The sequence below is a fragment of the Microtus ochrogaster genome, chromosome 2, assembly GCF_000317375.1.
Source record: "Microtus ochrogaster isolate Prairie Vole_2 chromosome 2, MicOch1.0, whole genome shotgun sequence".
Lineage (NCBI taxonomy): Eukaryota > Metazoa > Chordata > Mammalia > Rodentia > Cricetidae > Microtus > Microtus ochrogaster.
This window is the reverse complement of record NC_022010.1, coordinates 69642916-69661436: the sequence shown is the minus strand read 5'-3', so window position 1 is coordinate 69661436 and position 18521 is coordinate 69642916. Positions and strand designations below refer to the sequence as shown.

The 18521-nt window shown below is 43.7% G+C and overlaps 1 protein-coding gene across 3 annotated transcripts in view; it reads left to right on the top strand.

The window, feature by feature from the left end:
- The window catches only part of Ttc3 (tetratricopeptide repeat domain 3), a 101880-nt gene that overhangs the window by 62863 nt on the left and 20496 nt on the right, over nt 1-18521 (top strand). For 2 of the 3 annotated variants that reach the window (XM_013352631.2, XM_013352630.2), the window contains exons 28-35: nt 1220-1471; nt 3408-3454; nt 4347-4403; nt 5476-5546; nt 9702-9866; nt 13064-14078; nt 15596-15661; nt 18212-18361. In XM_013352631.2, coding sequence (XP_013208085.2) covers nt 1220-1471; nt 3408-3454; nt 4347-4403; nt 5476-5546; nt 9702-9866; nt 13064-14078; nt 15596-15661; nt 18212-18361 — 1823 coding nt within the window. The remainder of the gene's footprint in view (nt 1-1219; nt 1472-3407; nt 3455-4346; nt 4404-5475; nt 5547-9701; nt 9867-13063; nt 14079-15595; nt 15662-18211; nt 18362-18521) is intronic. The other variant, XM_026786485.1, reaches the window with a different exon arrangement.

Sequence of the window (18521 nt, the reverse complement as noted above, 5' to 3'; positions counted from 1 at the left end):
TAGCATTGCGTGGTGATGTTGTCTGCTTGCATTCACCTGCGGATAATCCAAGTTGTCATTGTCAGGATATAGATAGGGAATGTGTGCAGCTCACTGGCAGTTAAACCTTTATTGAAGGTGTGGGTCCTTTTGTTTCAAGATGCCAAATTCTCATACCCCGTGCCTTCTGTGAGCTAAGTGTTTTGTCTAGAGGAATCAGCCACCAGAATAATTTTACGGATGATATCTTGCTGACTTGACACCTAGGCCTATGCCGAGGGTGCCCTTGAGGTGTGCAGGGAAGCTGAGCTCACTTTGTTCTGCTTTTTGGAAGCATTTGTGAGGAGTGGGCTTCCTTGTCACTGATGTGGAGTTTTCGGGCTTGGAGGAAGAGAGCGAGGAGCCATGATGTTTTGGAAGATGAGAAACAAGTCTTGGAGGTGTTGGAGGAGTCTGACCAACATAGTTCTTTTCAAGGCATTTGGGAAGATTTGCATATTATACATCTTGGTGGTATGGAATGTATATAGGAAAACATTGTAAAATCTTGGCAATTCACTTAGAAATAAAAGTCAAGAATTAGTGAAAATTATATTTTTAAGGGAATTTAGTGTCATCATAGAACTGCTTGGCTCACTGTCCTCATCTGTTGTGGGGAGCTGCGGGCCTCTTCCCACAGCCCGGCTCCTGGCCGCTTGGCTAGCTTATGCCCCAAAATAACAACACGGAAACTGGATTCTTTTAAACACTGTTTGGCCCATTATATCTAGCCTCTTCTTGGCTAACTCTCGCACCTGGACTAGCCCATTTCTAATAATGTGTGTAGCACCCCAAGGTACACTTACCGGGAAGATTTTAGCCTACGTCCATCCTGGGTCGGAGCTTCATGGCGTCTACCCTGGAGAGGGGAGCATGGCCTCTGAGCTCACTTCCTCTTCCTCCCAGCGTTCTGTTCTGTTTACTCCTCCCACCTATGTTTTAACCTATGAGGGCCAAGCAGTTTCTTTACTTTTTAACCAATGACCTTCCTCCATCACTCATCTACTGAAGAATTGTTATGGCTATTTCGGTGTTAGGTCTTGTTTGTGAAATGTACCATAGTTTAACGAGTTTATCAAGTATTTGAATATTGTCACTGAAAAGTATGCAGACTGTAAATAGAGCTGCTTCCAGAGGATGTAATGATTGGGGGTTCTGCTAAAGATTTGACTTCTGTGATTTGGACTGTATTCTGTTTCAGGTTTAGATGCCACAGGACCGTTCTTTACTCGATACGGAGCATCTCTCAAGGAACTTGATTTCAGCGTCATGACTTTCCTCTGGAATGAGAAATACAGCCCCAAACTGGGCTCTATAGAAGGAAAGCAGCTGGATTACTTCTGCGAGCCCGACTCAGTGCAGGAAGCCCGCTGTTTGATCTGGCTGCTGGAAGAGCACAGAGACAAGTTCCCCGCCTTGCACAGCGCTCTGGATGAGTTCTTCGACATAATGGGTACGTGAGCACAGTTAGGTCTGTAGTCTCTGGTGTTACGGATTGGGGACCTACCTTACTTTAATACTTTATTGACAAAAATAGTGGTGGGTGTGGTTTAAATGTTTGTGTTTTCTGCGGAGTGGGGTAGAGAACAATTTAGAATCTTTTATTAAGAAGAAATAGAAGAATACTGAGTACTTCAACTAAGGTCTCAGCCTTTGATTCTTCCTCTGCGAAGTCTGTGGGACAGGGACAGGCTCAGGGAGACTGCAGATATGGAGAGGCGGAATTGGACAGCATGTGGGTGGAGCTTAGACACCAGGGTGGGAGGAAATGGGATAGCAGATCGTTTACTTAGCTTCTCTTGGGCTTTCTTCATCATTGTAATGAACTGATTTGGTCTGTGTGATTCTGTTTTACTTAAATTTTAAATACTAGAGTCTAAGTTAACTTAGGCTTCCCATCTTTCATCTATGTGACCTCCTGCAGTTATTGCTTTGTTTTTCTTTCTCTTAGCGTCAGAGTCTATACGTTGTTAAGTATGAGTTTTCTGGCTTCGTGCCCTTTGTTTTTGAGTTCTGATCTTGTAGTGCTGCCATGTGTCAGGACACTTAGTGTAGTGCAAGGCTCTTACTGCTATTTGTCTTTAGAAGAGGGTGTCCCAGACTGGCTAAAAGGGATACCATATTTAATAGCCTGGACTATTGCCATTAGTTTTGTGCTTGAAATAGCAAAACACTGCTCTGCTCACAAACCTGCCATAAGACCAATAGCACAGGTCCCTCTCGTGTGTTCCTGACACACAGCATACCTAGCTGCCTGTCTCTCTGCATAAAGCCTTGGAGGAGAAAGCATCAGGTTTCTGGCCATGGTACCACGTCTCCCAGCTCTCCCTACCTTTCTCACTTAAGACATTTTTAGTTTTACCTCTTCTTGTTTAAGATGAGTATTATATTTGTTAAAACTTTTCAGAATCCATTGGCTTGTGTATTTAGTATCTTCACAAGTGATATGATATAATTGGGAACCTCAGCCATCCTGAACTAGACATGCATACTTACTTCTACATGGATTCTGTACAGATAACCAAAAGCCACTTAAAGAAATATGGCTGAACTCGCCTGCCCGTTTTCTTACATTTATATTGGTTTCATCTGTCTAATAACCAAGAGACTTAGAATTAGTCTTGACTCTTTTCTGTTACTCTCGTTATATCTACTTTGTCACAGTCCAAATACACTTTTATCTTCATCTCAGTTCTGTAGGCCAACATCGACATCTTCTTTTCCATGGTCAGATTATTACAGTAGTTGAGACTCTGACCACTGCGTTTCTGAGCATGTTATATTGCCTGTAGTAACTTTTGTAGAAACAGTAACTCTTCTGTATGGGAAACATTTGCCTGGTGTTGCCTGCATGTGACGGTCCTGTCGTCATTCCCTGTGCCAGCTAAGCTCATCCTTTAGTGGACTGACCAAGTCTTTCCCAACATGGTTCCTATTGCCTGTTTACCTCCAGGCGCGCCTACATATCCTATCCTCCCTGTCCTCCTTAGGCTTCTTCCCAAAGACTTTGCTGGTCTTCCAGCTTCGCTGTTGCTTATTTTGTTGTGGCGTCTGTGACACTGAGTTACAGGGACTTTTTCTTTCCTTCCTTTCTTTTTTCTTTTGTGTAGAACACGAACTCATTGGCACCAGTCATCTCTGTATTCCCACGTCCTGGCATAGATGCCAGCAAAACTGCTCTCGAAATATGCTGGCTTGGGGTGAAACTGCTTCTTGGTAGCTGAGTTCTCATCTAGTCAGTCATTTTGCTCTTGATTTTTCAACTGAGTTGTGTCAGAGTCGGGTGAAGAAAGAGCACAGGGTGGACTGGTAGTCCCCGGGGTGGTTTGTGAGTATGTGACGAAGTACAAATGATTGAGTCACCTCAGAGACTTGTGTTCCCCCTGCAGATAGCCGGTGCACCGTGTTGAGGAAACAAGACAGTGATGAAATGCCGGTAAGTCCTTGAGTCTCAGGGTTTTCTCTATGTTAGACAGAGGGGCAGAAGAGCAGCCAGGCAGTGCGTATCGGCTTCACGGGTAACATCCCACACCCACACAGAGGACCTATCAACAGAGCAGTGTCGTTACACCTCTGGAAATGGAGTTCACTTGTAAGAGGTGCCTGTCATGCACAGAGGCCTGAGTTGCATCCCCAGCAGTGCATAACTGGGCATGGTGGCTCAGACCTGCATTGCCAGCACTCAGGAAATAGAAAGAGGAGGACCAGACGTTCAAGGGCATCCTTAGCTACACAGTGAGTTCAAGGGCAGGCTAGGCTTCATACGACCCTGTCTAGACAGTCTTCATAATCTTCAAGTTAATAAATGTTCGTGTTTTAGAAAGAGGAAAGGAAGAGTTCCTGTATCAAGAAAGATGGTAGCGATTGTTCTAGAAGGAGGAACACAGGAATCTTGTTCCCAGGACCCCTGTTGGTATAAAGGGGTTGTTGTGGAGTCACGTTTCCTCAGAGACCATGGCTGGTTTTCATGCTCTCTGGCCAAGTAGGGACTCTTCAGTTAAAGAACATGCTAGTGAGGAGGAAAAGTCTTATTTTCCAGTGGACAGAGGATCCTCTGTCCTTGGAAAGTGCCTTACGCTGCTCTAGTTGATAGGTGTTGCCTGATGTGGAGAAAGGTACATGCTGCTTCCTTCGTGTTTCTGCCCAGTTTCTGGCCACGTGCTGGACGTCTGCTTTAACCAGTCCCTGGTCTGATGCACTCTGTTCACTGCCTGGACACTTATCTATGGGGCTAGTTAGTCAGGGAAGCACGTGCGCTTGTTTTCATTGAGATTATGACTACTGTTTGAGGAGTCTCTGATGCTCTTTTTGATTTTTTTTTTTTTTAGTTTGGATGTATCAAGGTAAAAAACAAAGGCAAGAAAAAGAAGCCAAAAGATTCAAAGGTAAGGAATTTTCTTGAGTGGTGATTCTTCAGTCTCTAGTAACTGTTGTGAATATGTTAGTGAGAAGGAACAGCTCGTGGAGCAGTGTGAAGAACCTTGTCTGAGTGAGCACATACAAGACTCCATGAGGGTGACAGCAGAACAGAGTAGGCAGGAAGGTCCCTGTGTTCCTGTCTGGGCTACCCAGCCCGTTACTCAGGTGCCGCTGGTGCCCTGAAACTTGCTGGCCAGCTAGTCCAGCCTAAGTGGGGTACTCCAGGCCCAGCGAGATACTGGAAAATGGCTGGTGAAGATACATGATGACAATCTGTGGCCTCCACACACATGCACACATGTGCTTGGTCATCTGCAAAAACCCATCAGCACACACACACCACAGAATTCATGCACTTACAGAAAAAAAAAAAGTTAAGAGCACATTAGCTGATACATGCTTACTAGTAATACCACTTGACTCTTACGAGCAGATAAGAAAGAATGTTTGTCTTTATGGTATCCAGAACTGTCTAAACTAGTCAAGGTGATGAATTCCAGCCATCCCATCACCACCATCAACGGATTGCCATCATCCGTTCTTCTTCTCATTTTAGCTCGAAGCCCAGGAGACAGAAGAGCATCACTTTAAATGATGAGGGGAGGTCTGCACGGCTCTAGTGTAGAGGGAGGGACAGCTGGGAGACAGGGCAGGAAAGGGGGGAAGCTGCTTGGGGGTTTCTGCACAGCTTAGCTTTGCATCTTTGACAAAACATGAATATTTAGTTACTTTCTTACACCATTTACATTTTTTGGAAACTACCCTAAGTTTTAATTTTCAACCTATTTCTAGCTGTTAAAATTTATAATGCTATATTCTGTTTATGAGAAACTTTGAGTAGGTGCTTTCAATATTCACAGTCGATGTGCATGTATTCATGTAAATTCTCATGAATTTCAAAGGTGAGCGTTTTTAATCCGTGTAGTTCTAGAGTAGACTGGAGTCATTTTTAAGGGAGATTGTTTTTATCATTTGCTATAGAATCTCATACTTTTTAGGATGGGATAATCATTGCTACTTTTCTTTCTTTTCAACCAGCCAATGTTAGTGGGATCTGGAACAACATCAGTAACAGCAAGTAGTGAGACTGTTACTCCAGAAGACCATAAGTAAGTATAAGTTCCTCAGCAGAATAAGTGTTCGTACTTTGAAAAGTCATGCCACGCCAGACAGTGGTGGCATACCTTTAATACCAGCACTCGAGAGGCAGAGACAGGTGGATCTCTGAGTTTGAGGCCAGCCTGATCCATAGAGAGAGTTCCAGGACAGTCTCCAAAGGTACATAGAAACCCTGTCTCGAAAAAGTAAAAAAATAGATAGATAAATAAATAAATAAATAAGAGTCACTCCAACTTACTACAGACTTGTGTTTCCTTCTATCTTTCCTTCCTGCCTCCTGTCCTTAGAGATATGAATCCATTATGATAATCCTTACTGAGTTAATGGCATGGCTACAAAAATTATAGCCTTGAGAATTCATTCAGGTTGTGTTAAAGTCATAGGACTATGCGAGGACAGACTTGGGTAAAATAATTACTGACACAGATAAAATACGTGATAGGAATGTATGAAATTGACACATTTGGAAACGCTTTATTTTGAAGAACTTAAACCTATAGAGTCCTGAGCTGGAAGGATGGCTTAGTAGTTAAGAGCACTTGTTGCTCTTGCGGAGAGCCCAGGTTTGATTGCCAGCACTGACATGGTGTCTCACAATTATCCACATTCCAGTTCTAAGGGACCTGAAGCCCTCTTACTTCCAAGGGCACTTGGCACACACATGATGTGTGTCAGCAAAACAGAAATATACATGAAGAAGTCTTTAAATTAATCAATTAAAAACCAAGGGTCCCTGCTCCCCTATCCAACCTTCCTGTATCCCAATCATCCTGTTGTCCCAAGTTCTCCCCATCCTCCCCTTCTCACTTTTTTCTCCCCATCTCCCCTTACCCCCCTGCCACCCCACCCTTAAGATCCCAATTTTTTGCCTGGCAATCTTGTCTACTTCCCCTACCCAGGAGGATAGCTATATGTTTTTTTTTGGGTTCACCTTCTTATTTAGCTTCTTTAGGATATCAAAGTATAGACTCACTGACCTTTATTTGTGGCTAGAAACCAATTATGAGTGAGTACATCCCATATTCATCTTTTTGGGTCTGGGTTACCTCACTCAGGATAGTATTTTCTATTTCCATCCATTTGCACGCAAAATTTGAGAAGTCATTGTTTTTTACCGCTGAGTAGTACTCTAATGTGTATATATTCCACACTTTCTTCATCCATTCTTCCATTGAAGGACATCTAGGTTGTTTCCAGGTTCTGGCTATTACAAATAATGCTGCTATGACTTCTTGTTCTGGCTTTGTGGGGGCCTAGCCAGTTTGGATGTTCACCTTCCTAGACCAGGATGGAGGGGGGAGGACTTTGGACTTTCCACAGGGCAGGGAACCCTGACTGCTCTTCAGACTCGAGAGGGAGGGGAGAGGAGTGGGAGGAGGGTGGGAGGAGGCGGAATTTTTTTTTTTCTCAAAAAAAAAAAAAAAACCAAGAGTCCAGAAATTTACCAAAACAATATACCTTGAACTGAATAGCTTACAAACAGTGGAGTATTCCTCCCTGTTCTGGAGCCAGAAGTCTGCCTGCCTCCCGGTGCCTACGTGGATGGCATCGTCTTCCTGTGTTCTCACAGATGGAAGACTAAACTCTCCTAAACTTACAAGCACACGTCCTGTTCTCATGTGTGCTCTCATGGCCTCGTGCCTTCCAGGAGGCCCTGCATCCTAACCCCGTCACACTGGTGATGAAATTCCAGCACGAGGGTTTGAGGGTGGGGCTGTTACACACAAACGTGTAGACCTTAGCCTGCCTTTTACCGAGAGTGATGTGGACTGGTGTCTGTTCTGGGACTCTAGACATGGAACTCATTTAACCCATTCATCTGCCACAGGACAGGTGTGTTACTGTGTCCATGCGAATAGACCATGGAGACCAGGGCTTAGTAGGTTGGAGTGACTTGCCCAGGTATAAAAAGCTGGCAGATGACAGATTGAGTATTTAAACCGCACATTCCGGTCTTGAAGCCCACGTATAAGCTGTATGGTTTTTTTGTTTTGTTTTGTTTTTAAGAGTGTTAAGAATCTAAATCAGATTCTAAGCCTAAAAGGCCTTTGCATAGAGGGGAGAGAAAATACTGAAGGAGAAAAGAAAAGGCTGATGCTGGCAAGGCTGAAAATAGTATAGAAAGCAGAATTGCAGAAACAGGCCTTGCAGAACGCCGATGTGGCTGGTCTTCACCTGGGGTGACAGTCTGGCTTACCTAGTGTAGTGTTGAAATACCTTACATGCTGCACCAATAAAGATGCTTTTCATGAACAGTCACTGTTTTGGGAAGGACATCATGTAACTTTAGACCCCTTCTGGGAGAGTCTACCAAATCAGAAAGCCATGGAGTGAGCTGGACATGGCAGTCTTAGCTCTCAGGAGACTGAATTTGAAGTTAGATTGAGCTACACAATGAAGTAAGTTCAAGGTCATCCTGAGCTACATAGTTACACTCTGTACACATATGCACACGTGCACCCAAACACGCCAACAGTTCTCATTGTGTGCTCTGGATCAGGAAAGGCTATCAGGACCTCTCATGAGTCACTGAAAAATGAAATGGAAACAGAATTATGAATCTGAAAATCTAGTCTCTAAAAGATCTGCTGTTTTGAAGGTGATCATCTTGAAGTCACTACAAGGTCCACATTGCCTTACATACGGGCAAAGCTAATTTTGTGGGATCAGGTCCCAGCAGGCCTCTGGTTTTAAGTGAGTTTGTGTTTTTCCAAGTCAAGGAAGCCGCACCAATGTGGCTGGCTACATCTGTCAGTGTGGAGAATCTTGGTCTCTTAGAACTGTCAAGGAAAGCTGAAGTGTTTCCTCCACACCCGTCCAGCTTTGAGGATGGGCTGTTAGTGGCAGACACTCTTTCCCCAAAAGCAGCAGAGTTCTTGTATTAACAGCATGGCTTTAAGACTTGATAAAGCCAGCCAGGAGTGGTAGCGCATGCCTTTAATCCCAGTACTCAGGAGGCAGAGTCAAGCAGAGTTTGAGGCAAGCATGGTCTACAGAGTGAGTTCCAGCACAGCCAGGGCCACACAAAGAGAATTATCTCAAAAAACAAACAAACAATTAAAAATAAAATTTCAAAATCCCTGCTACAGCCTTTTGTTTGTGGTGGCAGCTTATACTGTAAAGTGCTTAGACTAAGGCAAGATTGCCATGAGTTTGAGCTCAGTCTGGGCTGCAATAAAAGATCCTGTCTCAAGAGCAGAAATTTTTGATAAAAAAATTCTTTAAACTGTACTGTCACGAAAATGCACTGTAGAAAAATGTCCACACTTCCTGGCCTCTGCCAGTCTGTTTTCCACAGCTCCTCTGTTCTTTTCAGGAGCCATTTAGGCTCAGGCTCTGGCTTTGGCAGAGGAGATGAGGAAAACCCGGGACATTTCTCCATGGCTGCTCCTTACCTTGGCCCTGCCTCCTTTAGCATCCTCTTAGTTTGTCGTGAGCACAGAGGTGGTCACTGTAGGTAGGGTGTGGGCTCCGAATTCCCATCAGTGTTATTTGGTCTGGCTTGGTTCTGAGCTTGCTTCCTCCTGTTCTTTCTGTATAGTCCTGGCTGACGTGGAACTCGATATGCACAGTGGAATGGCTTTGAACTCCAGAGTCCCCTGGAGTCTCCTCAGTGCTGGGATTCAAGCGTGTTCCACCTTACCCAGCCTTGCTTTTTCTGTTTTAAATGTGGAGTTTGAAAATAATTATGTTCTTAGTAAATAGAATTTACTCAGAATATAAGCTGCGGTGTTTCTTGGCTGTAACTGCAGATTTTAAAGTTTCACTCATTTGCTGTGTTCGGTGTTTTGCCGATCTATATGTCTGCAGCCATCAGAAGAGGCCATCAGATGCCCTCGACCCAGAGTTCAGGATGGTTTAAACCACCATGTAGGGGCTAGGAACCAAACCCGTGTCCTCTGCAATATCAATAAATGCTCTTAGCCACTGAACCAACTCTCCAGTCTGTCAGTTGTAGTTTTTCTGTATGAAATTCTCTGGTGATAAATTTTTGTGGTATAAAAATGAGATTATTTTATTTTGATTCTTTTATTTTAATTACATATTTTTATAGGTTGATTTTTTTTCCCCTGTTCTCTAGTATCTTCGTCTGCAATTAAATATTCCTTTCCAAAAATTTATTCACAAAATTGTTTTTAACCCAGCAGGCACAATTCAGATTCTGCAGGCCCATTTGCCGTGCCTGACCACCTCAAGCAAGATGTTGAAGAATTCGAAGCTCTTTATGACCAGCACAGTACCGAGTATGTTGTTCGCAACAAGAAGCTGTGGGACATTAACCCCAAACAGAAATGTTCGACTCTGTATGAGTAAGTAGCTTGGCATTCCTGTGGTTCTCTTACAAGACTGCCAAGGAATGATCCAACCTGTTTGATTGTGTCTCGGATTTATTATCGTGTTTAGTATTTGACGCGCCTCTGGGGGATCTGTATTCAGAACCTTTGCCGTTTATTTCCAAAGCTTATTGAGGGTTTTTGATTACTAGATTTAGAGTCCAGATCATCATTGGTTTGTCAGTTTGAGCTACAGATACTGCTGTTTTTTGCTTTTAAAACCATCCTGACAGGACTGGTAAACCAATCTTGGGGGTTTTGAGATAGTATTTCACTTAGGAGCTCATCAGGCCTTGGCCTTGCCACCCTGCTATCTTTGTCTTTTAAAACCAGGGTTGCAGGTACGTGTGCCCTCTGCCAGTCAGCCCTGTCTCCTCTAACTGTGAAGTCCAGGGCCCTCTCTTACCAGCTGTCACACCTCGTTCCTGTGCTGATGGGTGTCTGCCACCTCACAGTCACAGTGTCAAGTTATCGTAGCTTGGGGAATGTTGTCCTTGGTTTGGGAAAGGGGTCCCAGTATGCTGCCATAGCTGCAGCTCAGGTTGTGACTGTTGAGTTAGGGTAAGAGAAAACCCAGAGCCTTGTCCCACTGCCCGGCGTTGGGGAAGGGGAGCCTGCTTTTCTGTCTAGGTCACTTTTGACGTCAGCTCCTTTAAAACAAGAATGTGAAATTTAGGGCTGGAGAGATGGCTCAGTGGTTAAGAACATTGCCTGCTCTTCCAAAGGTCCTGAGTTCAATTCCCAGCAACCACATGGTGGCTCACAACCATCTGTAATGAGATCTGGTGCCCTCTTATGGCCTGAAGGCATACATATAGACAGAATACTGTATACAGAATAAAAATAAATTTTAAAAAATGTAAAAAAAAAAAGAATGTGAAATTTAACAGGTAATTGTGAATGATGGGAATAAAGCAACCTAGTGTAGAGTTCAGAAAACTGAGAGGCTCATGGCCATTCTGAGCATCTCATTAATAAGTTGTATAGTACTTGAGTCTTTTAAGAAAATAAATCAAGGGCTGGAGAGATGTCTCAGGTTTAGAGCACTGTCTGCTCTCAGAGGACCCGGGATGTGGGTGCAGGTGCACATAGAGGCTTACGTCAGATCTTCTTTGCTTGCTTGTCCCTTTATTCACTGAGGCGGGCCCTCAGTTGAGCACAGTGCTCACCAGAATCACTAGTCTAAGTAGCCAGCTTGCTCCAGGAATCTGCCTTCGCTTCGAAGTGCTGGGAGTAGAGGCCAGCTACCACACTCCCAGCATTTGCATCCGTGCTGGGGATCTAAAAGCGACTCCTCAAGCTTGCACACCAAGTTTCACTCACTGGCCATCTTTCCAGCCCTGTTTTATTATGGGTATAAAAATGCTGCTTTGCAGCAATGCTGCACTATTCATTTTGGGGAGTAAAAACCATGTAGTCTGAGAAACAAGTTTTAACGTAAACTTGCATGCGCATGTATGTGCTGCCCCGTCAGCAGTGGCAGCTCCATGGGCGCTGCAAAGTTGATGTGGCTGATGATTATGTCAGTCTCCGCAGTCGAGTCCACAGTGACTCTTCTCACCTTACATTCCCTCAGCCCTGGGCTTTAGCACGTTTCTCTGTAAGATGACGGTTGTGGGAATCGTCTTAGAGCAGAGCTGCATTAACTGTGACTTGGAGAAGGACAGAAGCATTTCAGAAACAGATTCTTCTGTGAGGAAAATAATCCTCTTAAAACACATTAAAATGGATCCTGGGTGACGAGTCTTTGGGACAGCAGTGCTGGCAGAACAGTGTTGCAGCGGGTGCAGAGGTGTGTTCATGCATTTACATAATAGTGTTGCATTGGGTGCAGAGCTGTGTCCGTGCATTTAGAGCACAGAACGTTGTTGCAGCGGGTGCAGAGATGTGTCCGTGCATTTAGAGCACAGAACGGTGTTGCAGCGGATGCAGAGGTGTGTCCGTGCATTTAGAGCACAGAACGGTGTTGCATCGGGTGCAGAGGTGTATCCGTGCATTTAGCGCATAGAACAGGGTTTTTTGTGCTTCAGAGGGGCGTATAATAAGCCTATTTCTAGTACGTTGTCTCTGTGTTGCATTGATTAGCCATGAAGGCCTTCGTGGAGTCTTTTGTTCCTGGAAAGGCCGTCTTAGTGGTGTCTGGTGTGCTGTGCATATGAGTTGTATTTACCTCTTTTATAATGAATACAATATTTATTTGGAAGAAGCTACTTCTTTGAGCAAAATAGACCCCAATCTGGAATGAACAAGACCAGTTCACAAGTGGTGTGTGACCGAGGGCTCAGATCCCATGGATCTGGGTCTTGGACAGTCGGTTATTAGTCAGGTGTGATGCATGCATTTCAGTTCCTCTGAACGGTTGCTTGTTCCTCGTGAGCATTTTAATGGATTTATTGTCTGAAAATTGAATGTTTCTGTTTTTAAAAGTTTGCTTTGGTGACGAGTTATTTGAGGTTAGTGAACAGTTACCTCATTGAGATAAGAGTTGTTTAGTTTGTTTGGGTTTTTCCCCTTCTCATTTGGCATTCTCGTTACTGGTATTCTTAATTTTTTTCTAAATACATTTTCTTGATTTTTTTCCATTATTTTTACATATATTGTGTAATTAATTAGTTGGAACTTACAAAATAAGATCTGACTTTTTTCTTTCCCCAAAAGAAAGGCATTAAGGAATTGTGTTCTTGGGGCAAGTGAATTTAACAGGAGACTACTGGTTCGATTCCTGCTGCCCAGACCCAAATCATGCAGAAACTATATTAATTGCAGCACTATTTAGCCAAGAGCTTAGGTGTAGCCATAGCTAACTCTAACATCTTAAATAAATCCATTCCTATTATTTTGTAATTTACCACGAGGCTCATGTTTTGTTGCCTCTTGCTTCTTGGGCAGCTACATGACATCTCACTGACTCCACCTACTCTCTATTTTGATTTCCCACCTGGCTTTACTCTGCTAAGCCATTGGCTGAAGCAGCTTTATTCATTATTCAATAAAAGCAAAACATACACAGAAGTACATCCACATCAAGTGAATTTCTGCTTGTATCAATGATTGCAATCTGGATTTTGTTGTTGGGGGAGTTGATACCAGAGTAAAATACTTTTGCCTGGGGAATAAAAAAAAATCTTAGTACTTTCTTGTAGTAATTTAATATAAATGCTGTTTGTCCCAAGTTACTTCTCTCAGTTGTTGGAAGAGCATGGCCCCTTGGACTTGAATGACAAGGTGTTCTCTGAAGAGTATGAGTTCTTCCCTGAGGAAACTCGGCAGATGCTGGAAAAAGCAGGAGGTTTGAAGTCTTTCCTCCTGGGGTGTCCTCGTTTTGTTGTGATAGACAACTGCATTGCACTGAGGAAAGTTGCCTCGAGACTCAAGAAGAAAAGGAAGAAGAAGAACATGAGAGGAATGTCAAAGACAGAGTATTTACGAGTTAACCTACCCCTGAATTCAACTGCCAGGGAGTTTAAACCAGACGTAACGAGCGCAGCAGCGTGTGAAGACGTGGCATGTGCTGAGTCCCCGAGGCCAGCTCCCGAGGATCTGAAGCCCTCACTGGACTCTGATAGCTCTTCTGGCTCAGCCTCTGAGGACAGCAGACTGGAAGTGGTCTCTTCTGACTCTCCCTCCCCACTCTGTGAGGATGCGCACCATAGACCAGCCTCCTCTCCTTCCCCCACACCAGCTCCCGAAGATGCCAAGCCAACATACTGGGCTCAGTCACACGTGGTCACAGGGTTCTGCACATACCTTCCCTTCCAAGGGTTTGACGTCAACCAGTCGAGGCCAGCGTACATAAACATGGTACCAAGCCTGCCGCAGTTCACCGGCATCTACACACCTTTGGCCAGCATCTCTTCTGAGTACCCCATGCAGAGATCCATGCCAGTGGTGCCACCTTTTGTAGCCAGCGACAGAGCAGATAACAGTGCCACTGCATATTTCGAGGGTCACAATTTGTATGCTGAGAATGACTCTAGTAACCAGATTGCCTCTGAAACCGAGATCCTTGAGGAGCCTTTGGGAGTATTTGTGAAGTCCCAGAGTAGCTCGGCTGATGCTGCTCCAGCTCTGAGTGAGCCTGACAGACACAGCAAGCATGGAGAGAGCTCTGATGGCCACAGTGAAGCTTCTCTAGAAAGTACCTGTGGGGTAGCAGATACTCCATCCACATCAGTGGCTGCTGTGCAGGTGAGGCTTAAGAAGAAAAGAACATTTAATAGAAACATTTTCATTTCCATTTTATGCGTGTGTATATGATACGTGTGTGTTAGTGCAGGCGCACATATGCCACAGCATGCATGTGCACATTACAGGCTAACTTTAAGGAGCCCCGTCCTCTCCCTTTGCTGTAGGATCTGGGGATTGCACACAGGCATGCAAAGCAAGTGCTCTTAGCTACTGAGTCGTCTCAGTGGCCTGAAAAAGATGTTGGTACCAAAGCTAGGTTTACCTTTTCACTGCCATTATGTCTGTTTTACTAAAGAAATAGTTGGCTTCATAGTGGTTATGAAAACCTGAAAAAAAAATCTGTAAACTGGGCAGTGGTGGCGCAGTACTTTAATCTCAGTACTCAGGAGGCAGAGGCAGGCAGATCTCTGAGTTCAAGGCCAGCCTGGTCTACAGTACTAGTTCCAGGACAGTTAGTGTGGTACAGAAAAATCATGTCTCAAAAAACCAGGAGGGAGGGAGGGAGGGAGGGAGGAAGGGAAGAAGAGAGAGAGAAGGGGGGGGGGAGATCCATCAATCTCTAAATACAAGCCTTTCGGTAAGGCATCACAGGCACCTTTGTTGTTTGGATGAAGCAATATATAATACTGTGTGTTCCCTACCAGTTCTACACTGCTAAGAAATACGGTGGAGCCAAGCATCACTTTCATGACGAATAAAGCAAAGTGCATGGGAAACACACACACATGCTCACTGCAGTGACCTCATCACACAGTAGATAGATAGGAAGTACATACACATGCTAACTACAGTGACGTCATCACACAGTGGATGGGAAGTGTACACTCACATGCTCACTCCAGCGACCTCATCACACAGTGGATGGGAAGTACACACACAGCGACCTCATCACACAGTAAATGGGAAGTACACACACATGCTCACTGCAGTGACGTCATCACACAGTGGGTGGGAAGTACACACACATGCTAACACAGCGACATTATCACACAGTGGGTGGGAAGTACACACACATGCTCACTGTAGTGATGTCATCACATAGTGGGTGGGAAGTACACACACTGAGAGTGGCTCAGTGAATGAAAACTTGGTTAGTATGTGCAAAGCCCTGGGTTCCAGGCCAGTCACATAAGTAGTAATGAATAAATGAGAAAGAGAAGCATTTGGGCTGCCCGTGCTGGGTCCGAGTGCTTTGTGTGAGTGCGTTCCTAACCAGCATGCAAACAAACCCGTTCTCTGTCATGTCTTTTTGGGGTGGCTTCACTGAAGTCCTAATGGACTTGTGATCCCTTAAATTTTCTGCTTTCTAGCAAGCTTGGGGGGAAAAACGTTAATACTACTAAGCAACTATTAATTTTGGTTATACTCTAAAGTTTTCCTAATAGTTTTTATATGAAGAAATCTAATCGAAAAAAATTGGAAAAATTGTGGGAATGTTTTTAAACTGTTGTTCAGTGGGCTTACTTGACTCGTCTAGCTGAGGTCCATTAACTTTTAAGCCGTTGTTTTGCCCATAGGTGTCTAGGAGTGTAATGCATCAGGGAGTCAATACCGAGCCATACGGACCTTTTGAGACGCAGCAGGTGAGTCAAAGCATATTAAATTGTTTAAATATTTCATTATATGATAATGTGTGTATACACACACACACACACATTGGATTGGAGCCAGCTAATTCCCAAAATTACTGTGGACTAAGTTTATACTGCAACAAAAGCTGGTTTTTTGCTTAAATTTGAGAAGAGGCAAAGAAGATGGTTAGATTTTGTTTCCCTCTATGTATTAATTCAAAGGATATTGGCTCGTTTTAACTGGTGTGATGAGCATGTATTAGTATATAAGTGAGGTTATTCTCGTGACTGACATCCGAGATGCCAAGACTGGGCCCCTTTAAGAATGGGTCAGTTATCTTTCTTAAAGGTAAAACATCACCACTAGTATTTATTATTGTTCTGGAATATTAGCTATTAAAATTATGTATGAGAAGAAAAAAAGGAGGTACAGTTATCATTGTTTATGGAAATTAAGATGAATAACTGAAAGGTAATTACTTACAAGATATTTTGCATATACTAAGGCCAACTTACTGACTTGTAAGAGAAAATATCACATTTTTAGTGGTAAAAATCCATTTCAGTTTAGCTAAGCTACTATTGAGAGACAATGAAGAGACGAGTTTTGTTTCTTAATTCAGGACAGTCTGACTACACATGTAAACCTAAACGGGTTTAATAGCTTCTGCTGAGGCAGGCAGTAATGGTGCACGCCTGTAATACCAGTACTCTGGAGGCAGAGGCACGATCTCCGTGAGCTCGTCTCATGAGCCAACCTCAAAATCTAGTGGCTTAAAATAACAATAAACATTTGCTCTGTCACAGTTTCTCTTGGTCAGAAACTTGAAGCTGCTGGGGAATTCTGGGTCTGGAGGAGTAAATATTCTTAACACAGAAAGGGTTTGCGAGTCAGTTAAAGAGACAGGTGGTCACAAAAATGGGAATTGGCACAAATATACAAGCCACAGTAAATGAAATGCTGATAACTTTTAGGCATTAAACCAATTCCACATGCATGGTTCTGAAAAAAGTAACTTGCTTGCAGCGGATAGGTGTGTGGGAACAGATGACCGCAGCTTTCTGGGGGGAGCGGGTAGGTGTGTGGGGACCAGTGGACAGGTGACTATTTTGTTTATAATTTTAACAGCCAAAAACTAGATTAAAATTTAAAGTTCTACCACTGGTGGCTGAAATGCGTTGTGTCCATATATTGAGATACTGTGTTTATTTAACTAAAAGCTGTAGTTAAGTAGACAGGAATGTGTTGTTCATGCTGTCTGAGCAAGAACTTTATAGTTCTCATAAACCCAAGGGCCTTTACATTATTTTAAGTACATGTTAGTAGAAATGATGAGAGATTGAAGATCAGCTACGTTCATCTTATCCAGGCTAAGTTTTTTCCTTATTTTCTTGTCTTTTTCAGACAGAATCTTACTATGTAGCCTTGGCTGGCCTCAGATTCATAGAGATTCACCTTCCTCTGCCTCCTTAGTGCTAAGGTTTAAGTGTGCACCACCACATCCTGCCCATGCTAAGGTTAAGGTGTGCACCACCACACCAAGCCCATGCTAATTTCTTGGTGTGCAGCCTTACTTGATCATTTACATAGAGTTAAGTGACATCTTGTAGAAGACAGAATCTGGTTTTAATGTGTCTGGAATTTGCATTCTTCTGTTTGTTCCTGTTTGCTCATTTTTTTACAAGAACATGTGGCAGTGTATTCAGTGTCTGAAATGTTGAACACTCAGAATGTGCCTACTTCTTGTGTTGACAGTACTGTAGTGGACCGGTCTCTGTTTAACACAGCGTACAGTCAGAGATGGGCTCTTGGTCTTACTTTGCTTAGGACTAAGTCAGGTAGGCTCTGTTGTTCAGTCAGTGAGCCAGCACTGGGAATGTTCACAAATGCCGTGTTAAATTAGTTCCTAGTTTCAGGACTTGAGACGAGCCTAGAAGACTGCTGACTTTCCAGCCATCAGATTTGGAATCAAACTCCTGTTTGTTTTCTGGGACTTTGAGAAGTGGCCACATATCTCTTACCCTTGATTTTCTAACCTATAAAAGGCTTACCTTTTATACCATTAAAAATTACCAGCAAGTTACCATTTGAAACACTCAAGAGTGATAGCAACACTATTCTACTTATTTGTCTTACTAAAAACAGTTCCTGATGTTAATTAGAGAAATATTCAAATCAAACTTTAATCTAATATTTCACCCTTAGAAAACAAATTTTCAGAACTAATTATAGTTTATAGACTGAGGTTTAATTACACATTTCAGTAGTAAGATAATAGTGTTAGAAAGAGCTGATTTTGCCAGGAGATGGTGGTGGCACGCACCTTTAATCCCAGAGGCAGGCAGATCTCTGTGAGATCCAGGCCAGCCAGGGCTGTTACACAAAGAAACCCCATGGGGGGGGGGGGGGGGACAGGAGAGAAGCTGGCTGGCTTTTAGAGGTTTTAATTTTTGGATTATTACATTTCCCATATTAATTTTCCTTTTGCCCGCCTTTGAGACAGTTAAAGTCAGATCGGTTTTAAACAGCTGCTAATGGATGCCTCTGCGATTTACTCTTAGGGGGGCCTTTCCCAGATGGAAAAGGAGTACCACCTGTTAATGGGCCAGCTGAGGGCCGCATGCGAGAACTATGAGCAGCTAAAACTCAAGAGCTCAGAAGAGACCCGGGATCTGGAGGAAAAGCTGAAGAGGAATGCTGAAGAAAACAAGGTGATGCTTCCTGAGACTCTCCTTGATTGCATGTGGCAGAGTGAGGCGTATACGAGTGAGCGCCCATGTTCTTGTAGCTTACACACTGCCGAGTGTGAGCGCCAGTGTTCTTGTAGCTTGCACACTGCCGAGTGTGAGCGCCCGTGTTCTCTTGTAGCTT